The sequence below is a fragment of the Montipora capricornis genome, chromosome 3, assembly GCF_036669925.1.
Source record: "Montipora capricornis isolate CH-2021 chromosome 3, ASM3666992v2, whole genome shotgun sequence".
Classification (NCBI taxonomy): domain Eukaryota; kingdom Metazoa; phylum Cnidaria; class Anthozoa; order Scleractinia; family Acroporidae; genus Montipora; species Montipora capricornis.
The window spans coordinates 49,774,113-49,790,808 of NC_090885.1; the positions used below are offsets into that span (position 1 = coordinate 49,774,113).

At 42.3% G+C, this 16,696-nt stretch overlaps 2 protein-coding genes across 2 annotated transcripts; one reads left to right on the forward strand and one right to left on the reverse strand.

The window, feature by feature from the left end:
• Positions 1-6,313: 6,313 nt before the first annotated feature.
• Positions 6,314-8,387, forward strand: LOC138040457 (histamine H2 receptor-like). Its single transcript, XM_068886183.1, has 2 exons — positions 6,314-6,754; positions 6,803-8,387. Exons 1-2 carry the CDS (start codon positions 6,314-6,316, stop codon positions 7,277-7,279), a joined length of 918 nt encoding a protein of 305 aa, XP_068742284.1. The 3' UTR covers positions 7,280-8,387.
• A 3,937-nt stretch (positions 8,388-12,324) lies between these two features.
• Positions 12,325-16,632, reverse strand: LOC138040458 (uncharacterized). The gene has a single exon (XM_068886184.1). It carries the CDS (start codon positions 16,630-16,632, stop codon positions 12,325-12,327), a length of 4,308 nt encoding a protein of 1,435 aa, XP_068742285.1.
• Positions 16,633-16,696: the final 64 nt, after the last annotated feature.

The following is a 16,696-nucleotide window of genomic DNA, read 5'->3' on the forward strand; positions in this document are numbered from 1 at the left end:
GCGGCTTTTCTTTTTAATTAATATATCTTTAAATATTGTGTATTTAGTTATGTACCTGTATATGCTATGCGTTTTTAGCTCTAAATGTAATCCCTGGAAGATATTAGTTCTTGTAGTTATTCCGAAATTCGATACGAAATAAACTTTAAGCATGTGTGTATGTTACCTTTAGCAGGGCGCGTGCGTACACTTTGTAATCTGCGACTCCAGTGCTTACCATATGACAGATAAAATAACTTTTCTCTTGAATATAAGCGATCGAAACCTTACGCTAAATTGTAATGACAAGGGCGGTCTGGAACTGTAGGTAGGCATGGGATTTGTTTAGGGGCCGAGATATCTCTACCTCAATGATATACCGGGAGGCGAGGTCGGTAGCAGAAAGCTGCGAAGGGCCAACTGCGTCCAATTTCCGATCGCACGGGCCGAAATCCCGGGATGACTCGTTTTGGTACGATGCTCCAGCGCCACGTCTGGAGGTACTGCATTTTTCGCTCTTGTTCAGACATCCGTCAGCGCATGCATGAATGTTCAGGCTCTCCGATACCTAGCCTACCAAAAAAAAAAAAAAAAAAAGCTGGTTTTTACAAGGAATTGAAATTTCAGTACTTGATTCTACAGGCAAAAACGTAACTTAAGAACCGTGCGTGTCTGGTCTTCTCAAGACAGAGGTGAGAGATTGTTTTATGCAGACTGGAACGCCTAAAATGCTCTGTCGCAAACGTTGCGGTTCACGAGTGAAGTTGTCTCTCTTGCCTTTCTGTGGGCGAATTCCAGGGCTTACCGATACAATTTGGGCAAGTTTTGAAAGCTAAAAAATTCAGTTGGTGCTGTACGTATTTGTTGGTAGGACTGGGCCTTGGGAACATCCGAGCCTGCACGAAATGAAAAAAAAAAAAAAGAATTGGTGATGGTTGAAAACATTAGTAAAGCTGTAACTGATCCCTGCGTAACTTAAAACTCAAACTGAGTAAATTAAAATGTAAATGGTAATGGATTTCTCTGCCACACATATCACATAAAGTCTTTTGGCGTTTACAATTCTCTCTCTGGGGTGATTACCCACCTACCCAACCCACGCATAAATGTGAAAGGAGATTGTGAGACAGGGCCTACGGCTTAAAGACCTTGTATGTAGTGTTTTTACGTGACGTCACGGCGACCATGTTGGTATACCTAAACAATTGAATGACGGCCAATTTTGGTGTGCTCAACTAATCCTCTGGGAATTGAGTTCTATTATCATGCAAATGTTTTCTTTTGTTTTGGTAGAAAAACAGGGTAGGGTCGTACCTCTTATTAAACACCACATTTAATTGGCTGTATAGTGTCCTACTTCCTATTGTTTTTTGTGGTAAATCCATTGTTATCTTTGTTCCTTCTATTGTTCTTTTGGCCAATCCTGAAGCTCGTTCAATGAGGTACGACATGACCCGAAAAACAGGGTTACTGGTCACGTGAGTGAAAACACTGTATTTTATTCTTATTTTAATGTAGCATTCACATTTAAATTATATGGAAAAATCTGCAAGAAAACTGAAGGGTTTGAATTGGGTACAACATCGATTTAGCCGATTTGGTCTATTGTTTATTCTCCCGCAAAACTTTCTTTTAGAAATAAACACTTTTCTGACGCTGATAGGGACTAGGCCAATTTGGGCAAATCTTTCTCTTGGGTTATGGATTCTTGTTTGAAGATAAAATATTAATTACAGTTACTCTTAGGACCTTGAGTGTTGGTCCGGACGGACGTTGGACCAGCGAACTCCCACACTAAAGCCCGATGCTCTATCAACTGAACCAACCGGTCAGCGTACTTTACTTATGACATGACTCCTCACGACTTCAAAAAACAGTGCTTAAAGCAAACGCTCTCTTAGTGCAAAAAGTATCCGGAGCGCGTTTCAGAACGACTAAAAATGTTTCATCGATTCTCTCATTTTCTTTTCTTCCGCGGATTTCAGACGAGTCAGTTTGCTCCTGAATAACTGGAAACATCTCTCTCCGAACAATTCGGAATAATAAGCATAAAGTATATACATGCCTCTCAATATAAATGAAGTTGAGTGAGTCGCCAAATTGTTGATCTCGGTTTGCGGGGCGGAGAAAAAAAAAACAGGCCACTTGGAGAAATCTGGTTTAATAACAATGAAAATATTACATCACAAACTTAAAGAATTGATCGCACGCCCAGCGAAGGTGGGGATCTGAAAGCGCACCACAGAAGTAAACTGAGGAAATAAGAAAGAAGGAAAGAAATAGTGGAACCTGGCAATGGGGAAGAGGAGGGTGAAAAAGTTTGACAAACAGATCAGTCGAGCTTGAAAAGCGAATGAATATTTACCGCGCTTTCTCGGAATGCAACAAATTCCCCATAGGGGATACTTGATAATTGCTACTCCCCAGGAATGACGACGTCACACTTTGCTGAGTGCATAATTATGCATGCATTATAAATTTTTATTATTGAGATGCATCAAATTTTCATTGACAAGCCAATAACACCTACATGTATTTATACGATTTTCAAGAATGAGTGTACTTTGGGCTCAAAAAGCAGCTTTCGATAAGGAATTCTCCATTCATATCTTTTAATAGTTATAGCTTGTTTATTAATACCAATTGCAGCCCATGCAAAGGCTGGATTACAGGTACAGCGCAACACCCTAATTAACAATACTATATGCATAACGAAACGTTACAAAATCTTTACACCTATTAGTATTAACAAGAACCTTGTTTTGAAGCTGGTGCCTTAGATTGTATTTTGATTCATTAGTAACCAACAACCCCTCACATATGGAAAGCAGTGGGTTACCAGATTTAACGCTTTTCATGAATTTGACGCACGACTGAGCCCTACGAGCTTCCAACGGCGCAAGGCCGGACTGACACAGCGCTTCCTGGTACGATACTCCAGGCAAAATAATTGACAATGCACGCTTTTGCATTCTTTCTAGAGCGCAGCATAGAATTGCGGGTAGATTTGAAAATACAGGTGACGCGTATTCTACAAGAGAACGAATGACTGCGCAATATATGTTTACCATGTCTGGCACACTAACACCTGATCGCCTAAGAGCCCTTAGTATATATAACCTTTCGTTGGCTTTCTTCAGGATGTAGTCGACGTGAGTGTCCCATGTCAAGTTGCGCGAGATATACTTGAAGGACACGACGCGCTACACGATTGCATTCCCGACAACAATGGGACGCAGCACACAGCTATTATACTGCAGAAAGTCAACACTCATTTCCTTACATTCACACGGATTAAGGGTCATATTGTTAGTGACAGCGTACCGGCATATGTCTTGAACAATAAAATTAAGAACTGATGGTGAGTTCCTAGGAACTATTTCTACAACTGTCAGGTCATCAACAAACTTAGCTCTAGGTGGCCATGACGATACCAGGTCATTAACCAGTACTGCAAAAGGTAACGGTCCAATCTTCGTCCCTTGGGGAATTCCTCCATTCAAAACCATAGGAGACGAGGTAGCAGACGAGATAGTAACAAACTGAGACCTACCGTGGAGGAAACAAGCTACCCACCGTAACAAACAATTATAGAGATCAAACTGGGCTAGTTTACGTAGTAAGATCTGGTGGTCCATAAGGTCGAAGCCTTTCCGGAAATCTGCAAAGAACAACCTTGCTAAGCAACCACCCTTATCAAGGGACTCAAGAATTATGTGCAAAATAAATGCTAATGCGTGAGATGTCGATTTTCCAGCTACAGCAAACTGCTTAGGATCAAGATTATTATAGGTCAAGAAATTCTAGAAAGGGTGAAACCCTCCATAACTTTAGCTAACTGACAAGTTAATGACACAGGTCTTATATCATTTTCGATTGACATTGGGGGCATCTGCTTAGGTAAAGGTCTGACATCCCCGCACTTGAATAACTCCGGTAAATAACCCTCCATAAGGGACGAATTGTACAGATGGGCGACAACAGGAGCAAGCTCGAACTCAAACCACTTAAGTACAATGTTCGGTATACCGTCGGGACCGGGTGATTTCCTGATCTTTACCCCACGAAGTGCAATTCCAGCTTCCCCAGGAGTTACAAAGAGCTCTCTTGGAATGTTTCTATGATCAACCTCAATATCCATGACATTAACAGGCGCCGTTGAGTGGCACAAAACCTGATGTGAGCTCAGCGAAAAACTTGTTGATCTTTCCGCACAGATACTCAGTGGTTGAACCATCTAACAATTGGTAAAACCATGACCTATTACTTCCAGCTGAACCAGCAAGGTACTTAACGTCTTTCCACCACTTACTAGCATTAGACTCTCTCAGGTGCTTAACTTTTCCTTCGTAAAAAACCCACTTGGCGTAGTTGACCGATCTTTGGACCTTGCTATGTAACAACTTAAACAGAGGAGAGTCTTTTCCGTGCTTGGCCAAACATCTCTGCCTCTTAGATATTAACGCCTTAATTTGACTAGTCATCCGCATGGTATATGACAGCCAGTAGCACTGACGAAACTGACCTGGGGAGCCGGCGGGGTCTGAGCTGTAACCATAGGCATTCAGAAACATTTCCAGGATTTGCAAACTGAGAAACCGTCTTACAGTGAATGGTACTATTCACTTGCACAGCAAGACCACTACAACGAGACACTGATCGATCTTTCCAAAAGACTATGAAATCACTCATAGCAATGGCCGAGACTAGAATGTCATTAGTAAGCCAAGATTCCGTTACACAGATGACATCCGCGTTGTTTTGGCGAGCGACACACTCGAGTTCATCGACTTTACAAGTCAAAGAACGTGTGTTAGAGATCAGAAGGGACGGAATAGACGCTTTAGGTTGAACGCTGGGCCGAGACGAAAACGCCAGTGCGTTGTTGATATCAGAATGCAAATGATCCCGTTCAAATTTTCCCACCGTCTTTGAGATCTTGAGTCTCGGCCTTCTTTCACTCGCTTTCCAGATCTCTTTCCACGATATCTGAGAGTATCGTTATCCTTTAGGACAGCTATAAGCGTCGTATCAATGATCGTGTGTCTTCGAAACCTTTTAAGCTGGTCCCGAGAGTATTGTAGTGGAACTTGGATCTGGCGAATATGTAATTTTCTTGATAAATCGCTCGATAAATGCTACAGCTTAGTCTCGAACAGGTCGAAGCATAAGGGCCAGGCTTTTTCGGAACATCAATAAATATTGCAATGTCCACTGGTGGGTCGTGGCCAGGGATTAGTAGCGACGTTAACCCATGCTTACTAGATTTGGTTGTCGGGAATCTTGATCTTGCGAAACCGACTGAAAGCAAACGACGTGTAAGTGGTATTGGCACACCAAAACTCGCAGCCATTACTGACAAGCGAGTCCCATCATCATTTCCAACACAAGGACGTGAAGTTAAGGTAAATAAGAAAATCAATTGGCTGAAGAATACGAGAGCCAAAAGATTCGTGGCCGCCATGATCGGCGCCTGCCCGCTGAGAGCTTTGATTCTCTTTTAACGAAGCCGTTATCTCTGCCATCTTCAATTGTTCCTTTTGTCAATTGAGATTGAGCAAAACACAGAAATAACATTAGCTGTTCCTTTTTCTCGGGTTTTAATACACGGTTTTTCAATTTGAGTTTCTCTTTGATTGTTCACAATTTTATAAGCAATTCAAAGTAGTTAGAAAGAACGAGCCTTAAAAACGAATAAAACAGTATGGTCCAAAGCCCTTATACTCTTTGTCAAGGTAAAGGTTTATTTGTTTTGTGGACTGCTGTCTGTTTTTTCCTGTGATTTTTCAAACTGAAAAACCTTAATTTTAAAAATGCGAACCTTAGATGATGTAATCAGCTGTGCACCATATGTTTAAACAAAAATTTCTTTTTGACCAATCCAGGCAGAGATTTACGATTCCTCATGTAATCGAAACAAATAGTTCCCAGTTCAATTGGCTGTTTTTAATTGTTTTTGATTTTCTAGGCAAAAGTTCATCTTGTTTGTATTTACAATACAGAAAAGCATTCATTCGAAAGTAAAAGGAAAATTGCAGAAACGAAGGAAAGTTATCAGTTCCTTCCGATATACTGCATACAGGCATCCGGTTTAATTAAATCCTCGTTAAAATGAGGTCCTTCATCGAAGGCAAAGGTTGACAACATCATGAACGCTTCAGCGCATTGAAGTGATATTTACAAGGGCTTGAAAGGAAAAACGTTGATCCACCACTTGTCTGAAGCAAATTTAGGTTTGACGAGCACTTAACACAGCTGTCAGGTGTCTTCTTCCTTGAGCAACGAATATTGCATAAAGCAACCCGGTACAGCAAAGGCCTTCGTATGGAAAAGTATGGCGAACAGTACGAGCAACCATACTCTAAGTTCCAGTAGTGGTATTTTAACGGAACCATTGGATACTTGGTATTGGATCATCCGTGGTATCATTGCTGTGCTTACAATCACTGGAAACGGTCTCATCATTAATTTTATAACTTGCAGACGACATCTGCGAGTAACCAGTAACTGGTTCGTTCTATCCTTGGCGATTGCAGACTTTTGCATCGGTTTGTTTGTCATACCAAGTGAATTTGCCTGTAAGTTTTATTTCCGATGTGACTGGTACTTGCAGATTGTATTTTATAACTTTCTGCTGTTTTCTTCAACAACGAACCTTTGGGCCGTGGCAATCGACAGATACATTGGTATTGTGCACTCTCTGAGGTATGCGTCGTTGGTGACAAGCGAGCGAGTAATTGCAATGGTGGCCATAGCCTGGAGTTCCACATTCGCTGCAACATTTGTTCGCCTCCTTTGGTTTTAAAACGATCACTTTCAACAGAAGATCGAAAAATATTATCGAGTGGCCGTGGATGTTTTATTCGGCATTGTTTCTTGCCTTTTACTAATTTTTATTTATCTTCGTATTGTTTTTATTTCACGAAAAGTATCCAAGCAAATAACCACCCAAGCAGTTAACATAAATCACAACTACAAACCAAAGGAGCTGAAATTTCGAAGCCGGCATAGGAGACAAAATTTGTCTACAAGCCTTCTTGGCTCCGTTATCTTGTTATTTGTTCTTTGTAACAGCCTAAGTGTCTCTTTATCCCTCTGCTTTACCTACAGGCTTTGCTCTATTGAACCGGTTCTCGTGAAAGTAGCGTACTTGCTCGTTCATTTAAACTCCAGCGTTAATTTTGTCGTGTACGCATTGATCAAAAAAGATATTCGTCTTGAAATCAAACGTATGTTCCGTTGTCGCAATTCAGTCGAACCGCCTCAGACTACTTTCAGTATTGTGGAGAATATTCCATGATGGAGTAGTCGCTAATCTAAGGGGTAAGCTGGCTTGTAACCGTGACTCTACGCATTAAGGCAACCGGGCTGGATAAAATTCCTGCTGAAATTTTTGAGAGAGCATAGTGTGTACCATCGTTGATGTGAGTTCCGTTTTACCTTTATCCATTCATTCAAATGGAACAATAGTTTTCTTGTATGACCTAAAAACCGCGTTCATCGCTCCAAAGTACGCGTATGGCGATTACAACTCAACACTGCCAGGATATCTTAAAAGACTTAAAGAATACTTCACTGGAAGTAAACGAACGCAACCGCAAATGAAAAGCAAAACGTGTAGCATAGCACAGAAATAATAAGATAGTGATCCGAAAACTTTCCGACAGGCAATCGTCACGCGTGCCCACCCACACACTCACTCATCCAAGAAATCGAAAATTTCGCCGGTATGCGCGATGCTGTACCACAAGAAAGTCATGCTTAAGAAAGTGGCTGCCAAGGTCAGTTTCGCCTGGCGGCTCGCAAAAAATAATTTTTTTAAAACCTTAAAATGATTTTAAGTGATACTTTATCCCAAATTTTTTCAAATGGAAAGTTGTCAGTGCTTTCGTCGAATTCACGCAATCATATACAGAAATCTGACCAGAAAGGAAGAACAATCCTAGCCCCAACGCCAGCGATCTTTGTCAACTCAGTTCTATAATTTTTACACAATTAATTACTGGGTTGCCATATGGCAATCCAGTCAAAAACTGACTCGGCATTTCGATTGGATAAACAAGACAGGCGGTGAAAAATAAATATCTGGAATCTTCAAAGGGACGATTAATGGACTTCAACAACGACTGCATCTTTCGATCGACCGTCGAGCAATATGCTGTATTTCTAAATATTTTACAAACTGTGGTGTTGTGCACAACACTGAAACCAAATGGCAAATTGCGTGATAACTTTGTCATATTGAATATTGGTTTAACAGGCTCATTGAAGGAATCGAACACCTTGAATACATCTCCGATCTCTGTTGTCTGGATTTATATTTATTGGTACTCAACTCAACAAGAATGATTTGAAAGAAAGCCTGCTGTCCATTTTTTGTTTCATTTTTCAAGGAAAGGGTTCTTCAGCAAGGGGTTTGATCTTGAACACTGGTGGGAAATTTATCTAGTTGCGTGTGGTTTAATTTTGAGACGGAGTGTCACGCCTTGTTTGCACGCACGCAAACAAAACAGAATACCAGTAATAGCTCATACTTGGTGGAAGAAGTTACTTTCTTCTTTCTACAGCAAATATGTTTTGTTTCAATAAAATTTTTGGCTGATTTTTCTGTCTTTTTAAGTGTGTCTTTGTGGATTGATGGTGTTCCAAATGACTCGAACTTAACTGATTTGCATATGTTGGTTAACATTTGATACCCGAGAATTTTAGCTATTTTGCATTTCAAGTGTTCTTTCATGCAAATGATTAATAGATAGCCATAGTTGGTTTCATTAATGTGAGAGGAATTTTTGTTATTTCATGTAAATGAAACACGCCAGCTTGGCTTGGAACAAGAATCGGCGAGACGAACTTCAAACAACATCCGCTCCAACCTCTTGGTGCTTTACACCGGTTATCAGTTACACGCACCCATCAACGAAATTTTTTTCATATTCCGAAACTAGAATTTATTTGGACGTCAATCAATTGTTTCCAAAGTGAAACTGATCATAATCGCTGTAAACAAACTTCTGAAAACACAAGCTGGTGAAATTTCAAACACCCTAATTTTACGAGAACTCATTGCGATTATGTGTTTATAATATAAGGGCAAAATGTTTTTGTCACTGTCGAGGCACATCGAAAACCAGTTGGGTGAACGGATTAAAAAAGCACTTGTTCGCTCGCATTTTAAAGAAAAACAAAGAAGCAATTCAACTTTATCTTTGTGTCCAAAATAGTACAGATAATTGTTATTTAATTCCAGTTGACAATAAAAGTTTGAGTTTCATTCCTGAACAAAGGAACAACCGATTAAATCGCTTTTTAAAACACGCATCCACTTTAAATAATGCATTCGTAAAAATAACAAACGGTTTAGTTCCCAAGGAAAGAATTTGTGGAGTAACTCCTTCCACCACTTATGAGCTATTACTGATATTCTGTTTTGTCGTTGTCGTTCTCTTTCGCTCTCCTTTCGCTTCTTTTCTAGTCTTAGGTCCTCCAGGCATCATGCAACCTTATCAGGGCTTCTAAAGATATGCCAAAAATTGCAATACAGAGAAAAAAGCAGCTCTAAGCAAATTAAAAATAAACACTCAGCTTTAAGTTTATATCCATCCGATGCTTGACTTAAGGACGTTCGCGCCAAAATCTTTCTACGGTGAGATTTTCTTCATTTCTCGCCTAGAGTTAGGTCATAAAGTATTTACTCGAAAAAAAAAAAAAAATTGGGGGTCACCGACTTTGTTTCGGAGAAAATGGAAGTGGAAAAATGCCTTAATTTCGATATATCGGTCATAATAACGAAAGGTAGCCTCATCTGCTCATCAATCGAATAAATTAAAAATAAACCGTTAGAGTGAAGGTTTCCGTGCATAGGTTTTTAGGGGTGGGATTTTAAGATAATTCCATGCCGCCCTAGGGATGTCGTAAACAGTAGAGTTCATCCTGGACGAGCGTTTTCGTAAGCTCTATCCGTTGCAACCACTACAGGAATTCGATGGCACGAGGAAAGAATTTTAAAAAAAGACAACTTCTTACGGTGAGATTTTTTTCATTTTATCATATTTTGTAGATAGTAAGTAGAGTAAGTGATTCATGATTAAAAAAATAGGGGTCACCGATGATCCAAGGGAGTAAAATCGATATGATTTTACGAAGCTCTTGGAAAACCTCGTTTGTCACGTTTTTGCGTGACCTGTCGGGGAAGGACTGGAACCCAGGAGAGGATCGAAGATTGAAGGGATGAAAGGTTTTTACCCCAAAACAAAGCTTTCTCGAGCACAGCAACGAAGTTTTAAGCAGTCGACATCTTCATTTGGTTAGTGTTTTGTATAATATTTCTCCATTGCCGTCATGCTCGTCTTCTGGAGTGTGGTTTTTGTGAAATTTAATCGCCGGTTTTTTCCACGCAGGTCCGCACTATTCAAGCCGGCGAGGACGAAAATACTGCTCTTTTTTCACGAAAGTAAAGGAAAAGAACTTCAAAAACATACATTCGCTTTGAATTTAAGTTCGTAGGGTAATAAAAACATTAAAAAAAGAAACAGCCCCATTAAATTTACGCAACGGTTCGTCCTCGAGTTTTCCAAACTTTCAGCCACTACTCGATCAGCAGCTACCTTTTCCAGATGGTTTCCATCCTCCCGCTCACTTCTCTTCAACGTTTCATGATGATTCGGAAATAAATGTGCCATTCTTTTGCCGCCCTGGAATTTTTTCCCCGGCGTTTTTGTCGCCATGTTATTTTAACTAATGCTTGAACAATATTTATCAAAGTCAAGTAGACTAGTGCACGACTGATAAAACAACGCGAACATCAGTCGTGCAGTAGTCTACTTGACTTTCCTAAATATTTTTAATCAATTTTGACTGATCACGATCTTCTCTTATCCAACGCTGTGCAAGACTTATCGTCCACGGTTTCTGCAAAGGTTTTACTTCACTAATGCTCGAAGTAATGCGTAACATATTACAGTCGCGTTACCTGCGCAGTAACGTTGCGCACAAACAATTAGCACGAACATCCTTAAATAACTGCTTAGCCGCCAGTGTGGACCACAGCTATCATGATATGTCAACGGGATTGAAACCAGAGAAAAAAGCAGAAAGAAAACATTTTCCAAAACCCTTTTCCACCTGAACACGAAAAGCGTTGACTGTGTAAGAAGCATAGTTGACTTAGTATGGCCGTGTAGCCGCGTCGAGCCCCAGAAAGCGCGAGAAAAATGAAGCCTCGCTTATGTTTAGGTGAGCTAACCTGGGTTGAGCCTGCAATCCAATCGAAAACCAGTACCTGGCCAGTGATCAACTTCAAAAAACATCTGACCTCCGTGAGCTCTAAGCTTGAGCACGCGATATGGCAACATGATAGTGGTCAGCGGATACCTCGTTTTGACAGGTGTCAATTGATCAAAACATGGATATGTATGCTGTAAACTAGCATGATGCTGGTCACATTGGCATACATGGAGGGGTGGACGTACGGACGGTCGATGACGTCATGGCTATAAAACCAAAATTTCTCGCATCGATGGTTTACCATATTTTGTTAACTATGGTGCTCTGCGCGCGCGGAGCTCCGCTACAAACAAGAAGCTATTTCAACAAGGAGCTACTTAAAGGGAACCTCCACTAAAACAACAAAATTATAACCTTAAACCACGGAACATAATGTTTACAATTACAATTGTTAAAAAAAAAAAAAAGCTTGTTATAATCTTGACTTTCAAATTCCCGGGCGCAGCCATCTTAAATAATTGTGATGTATCGGGGTTGCCTTATTGTTCCAGAACAATCGTCCTTTGTGTCAGAACAATAGGGCAACCACGATGTCCGGGCCGGACATTTGAAGCGGCAATTAGGCGAGGATACCACAAACATCCTTCAACAACACAACGAGTTTAATGACAATGTAGTGAATCTTTGACATTATGACAACCAGCGATGTCGATCTTTCATCTGTATTACTACCTTTGACAAGCCGTAAAAACCTAAGAAATATGACAAACATTAGCTAGCGAATCGGAACTAGAAACGGAGACTATCCAGCAACTCACCATATGATGAAAGACGGCATAAGCAAACACAATTCACAACTAAGCGTTCTTTCACGAGCGTTTCCTCCACGTGCGATTTTGAAGAGCAAAATTACTGAAGTATTATGGTCTACATGTACGTCATTTCCATGGAAAAAACCGGAACCGCGGAACGGACTTAACATTAACGATTTGTTGAGGAATAGCCTCAACATCCCGGGGGGTAGGGCTGAGCAAACCCGACAACTAAGAAATTTAAACTTAGCCTAAGTGTTCAGCGTTCAGGTATGTCAATTTCACAGCGTTCACATCTTCCCTCTGTTAATCATGTTGCTTCTTCGAGAAGGCACAACTTTGTCACAGGCCGAACAAGTCTCGAGCTCTTCGTCTTCACTTCTGCTGTACGCACACACAGGTCTTCACCCGGAAACACCCTTGTCACACGGCCTAACAACCAGCGGGACCTCGGCACGGTGTTGTCCACGACAAGAACCAGGTCATTCACTGCTAAGTTCCGTTTGCTCAGTAGCCACTTGTGGCGCTGCTGCAATGTTGGAACATATTCTCGAATCCATCGAGACCAGAAGCAATCAGCAATGAATTGGGCGTGTCTCCATTGTTTGCGCGAGTATAGATCTTCTTTAGCGAAGACTCCGGGAGGCACGAAGAGGTTTCGGCGTTGTAGAAGAAGATGGTTTGGGGTGAGCAGCTCTAAATCATTGGGATCGTCACTGGAAGGACAAATAGGACGACTGTTCAAGATTGATGTAACTTCTGCAAACACTGTACGCAGTGTCTCCAAGCCAACTAGCGCACCCTGACTACCGAGAACAGCCCTCGTAGCTTTCCTGACACTCCTAATGAGCCTTTCCCAAACTCCTGACATATGGCTTGCAGCAGGAGGTTGAAAACGCCACTTTGGCAGCGGGCAACTGTACCATTCTACTTCACGAGAATGTAACTCACTCTTAATGCGTTCTTCGTTCAAATCCTGAACCGACAGGCGAAGTTCCTTCTCGGCACCGGTAAAATTTGTGCCATTGTCCGACCATATCTCCTTTGGGCAACCACGAACTGAGATGAATCGAACCAAGGCTTGGATGAACGTGTCTGTTTCCAGCGAACTGACATCTTCAATGTGTACTGCTCGGCTGTTGAAGCATACGAATATGCAGCCATACACTTTGACTGTACTGCGGCTTCGTTTAACGTAAAACGGTCCGAAAAAATCCAGACCCGTGTACGTGAACGGAGGCTGGTAGGGTATTAGCCTTTCTTTGGGAAGATCAGCCATAACCTGTTGGAGAGGAGGCGCGTTACGTTTGCGGCAGCTCAAACAACTACTTAGGATCTGACGCACGAGAACTCTTCCCTTTAAGATCCAGAAGCGCTGACGGATTACGGATAGCACATGTTCACGACCTGCATGACCCAGGACACGATGGTAGTAGCGGACTATTAACGCGGAAACGTGATGGGACCTTGGAAGGATCATTGGGTGTGCGGCCTCAAAGGCAATTGGGGCCCGGTGAATTCTACCGCCAACACGTATCACATCATCAATTAAGATAGGACTGAGATTGGCTAACTTGCTGTGACGTTTCACTTGCCTGCCTTCCTTTAAACACAAGCACTCCTCGAGGAAATGCTGGCGCTGAACTAACCGCACGATTTCTCGACCTGCTTGCTGCAATTCCTCCAACTTGAGTGTACTTGACGTGAGATACTGACGAGTTTCCTTTCGAACTCTCTTCACAAAACGTAGGACCCATGACATAACTCTCAGTAGGCGGGACCACGAAGAATAGCGTTGCAGCGAGAGGTCAAACTGTGGTGCATATGAGGTAAGCATAACAGTCGATGACTTCCGTACTTCCACATCGTCATCTTGGAGATCCTCTACTGGTACATTGGGCCATGTTTGCTCAGGTTCCCAAAGGAACTTGGGACCCAACCACCAGCGACATCCAGCGTGAAAATACTGAGCACTAACACCTCGTGACCCATCATCAGCGGGGTTTATGACACCGGGAATATGATGCCACTGTCCTGGGGAACTTGTTTCATGAATTTCGGCAACACGGTTAGCGACGAAGGTTTGAAAACGCCTTGTCACGTTTTTGATATACTGCAAAGATGTCATTGAGTCGGACCAAAAGAAGGTTTGACCCACTGGTAGATCAAGTTCCCTTAATATTATCTTGCTCTGACGAGCTGCTAATACTGCGGCTTGAAGTTCAAGGCGAGGGATAGTCCACTCCCTAATTGGCGCATTGCGAGTCTTTCCCATAACAAAGGAACAATGAATCACTCCTTTCTCATCGGCGAAACGCAAATATGAAACTGCTGCGTAACCGCGTCTGGACGCGTCGGCGAAGTTGTGAAGCTGAACAGTTGATGAGTTGCGAAGTGACTGAACCTTGTAACACCTTGGGATGCCAATGGTGATGACACGTGGTAGCTCCTCTAGCCAACGTTGCCATTGTGAGAGGTACGGTTCCGGAATTTGTCGATCCCAAGGGAGTTTATCTCTCCAGAGTTCCTGCAGCAGAATCTTAGCGGAGAACACAAAGGGCGAAAGGAATCCTAGCGGATCAAACAGCGAACTAACTATGGAGAGCACCCCTCGCTTAGTAGGCGGTTTTCCTGATTGTGAAGCTTTAAACTTGAAGGTGTCAGACTGGGCATCCCAGAACACACCCAATGCTCGCTCTAATGGTAACTGATCTAGATCCAAGTCTAGCGATGGATTTGCTCTCAACTCTGGTGAGATAGATTGCAATACTTCCCGGCTATTGCTCGCAAACTTCGTGAGACGGAAGCCTCCTTCCTTCAGCAACTTGGTTAGGTCCGATGTCAGATGAACAGCCTGTTCTGTACTTGGAACGGACTTTAACACATCATCAACATAGAAGTTTCTACGAACTGTTCTGATGACTTCAATACTACCAGGCCACCACAAGAATCTCAGCGCATCAGTGTCACTTGGCGTCACATTGGTCTGGTAGAACATGCCCTCGATGTCTGCGGAAAAGGCGACTTCTTCTTCACGGAAACGAATTAAGACACCAGTGAGGTCATTGGTAAGACAAGGTCCTTGCAAAAGCTGTTCATTTAAAGATGTGCCATTGAATCTTGCGGCCGCATCAAACACTACCCTCACTTTACCTGGCTTGTTGGGATTTGTTACCGGATGATGGGGAATGTACCAAGTGATGTTACTGACTGCGGCAACTTCCTGTTTGTTCAGCTTTCTAGCATATCCCTTGTCCACACAGTCTTGAATCACATCTCTGTACTTAACTTCCAGCTCTGGATCACGACGGAAGCGCCTTTTCAGGTACTGTAATCTTGCTTCAGCTAGAGGTCTGTTGTAAGGCAGTACAGGATTGTTATCCCTCCACAGAAGGCCCATCTGGTAATGGCCATCCAGCAGGCTAATCGAGTTGTCAATAAGTTTTAGGGCTCTTCGATCTTCTACCGATAATGGTTTGGTTTCAGACCTCGCAGTGCCATAGGATTCAATCTTCCAGAATTCCTCGAGCTGGTCGTTCAGGGAAACATCTTCACTACTGATGAGGTTAACCTGTCCCTGGCTGTGGGACTGTAGATTTGAGAAGCCACCGAGTATGCTCCAACCAAGACAAGACTTGATGGCAAGCGGTTCATTTCGGTTTCCCTTTCTTACATCAAGAGGTACGAAGACTTCTTGAATGTTAGTACCTAGTAGGATGGAAATCTTCCTCCTTTCCACCTCTGGGAAACGCACTTCCCGTAAATGTGGCCATTGCTCTAAAGATTTTGACAACCTTGTATGTTTCAGGGGAATAGTAAGATCCTTTACAGCCCATGCAGGGTTGACAGCAATCACATGGTCGTTCTGGCTATCCAATGATGCAATTTTGAAGTTAACCTTCATACCCCTTTCTTCAACATCAGCACTGTTCACTGTCGTGAGAGAAAGCTTACTTAGTGTTCCTTCAATATTTAGCAACTTCACAAGAGAAGGGTCAACCATGGTTATGTCAGACCCTGAGTCAATTAGACCATACGTTGTGATTTGACGGCCAGAATTGCTTATCACCTTCACTGGAATAACTTGAAGTAGCACCTCGGAGGAATTGACTACTGGATTGACTGAATGTGCTGAAGTATTGCATGATGTACCTTGGTCAGCCAACGAGTCCTGGTTGACTTCATTATTTTGACTCACAGTTCCCGAATCAACTACTTCCTTTGGTTCATGAAAATGTAACAACGTGTGATGTGCCTGTCCACAGCCTTCCACTTTACACCTGATTGTTGACGTGCATTTTCTTGAGTTGTGTAGAGATGAACTGATGCAGTTAAAACATATTTTGTGCTGCCTGACAAAGTCATTTCTTTCCCTCGGAGATTTGGATTTAAATGCCTCACACTGGTACAGGTGGTGGGACTGGCAACACATTGGACAAGGCTCACCCTTTGCGGCTGTCATGTTAACAAAAAAGGCGGGTTTAGGGGTCACAGGCGGCTTGCCCCTAGACTTGAATTTAGAAACCACGTTCTCACGACTTCCAGCACTGAAGAAAGGATGGTTCAAAATAAAGGCTCGCTCCCTGAGGAAGTCCACTACATGCTTGAAGGTAGGCATCGCATGACCTTCACACTCAAGGCGCTAAAAACGTTCAGCAAATTTGGCTTGCATCCACTTAGGA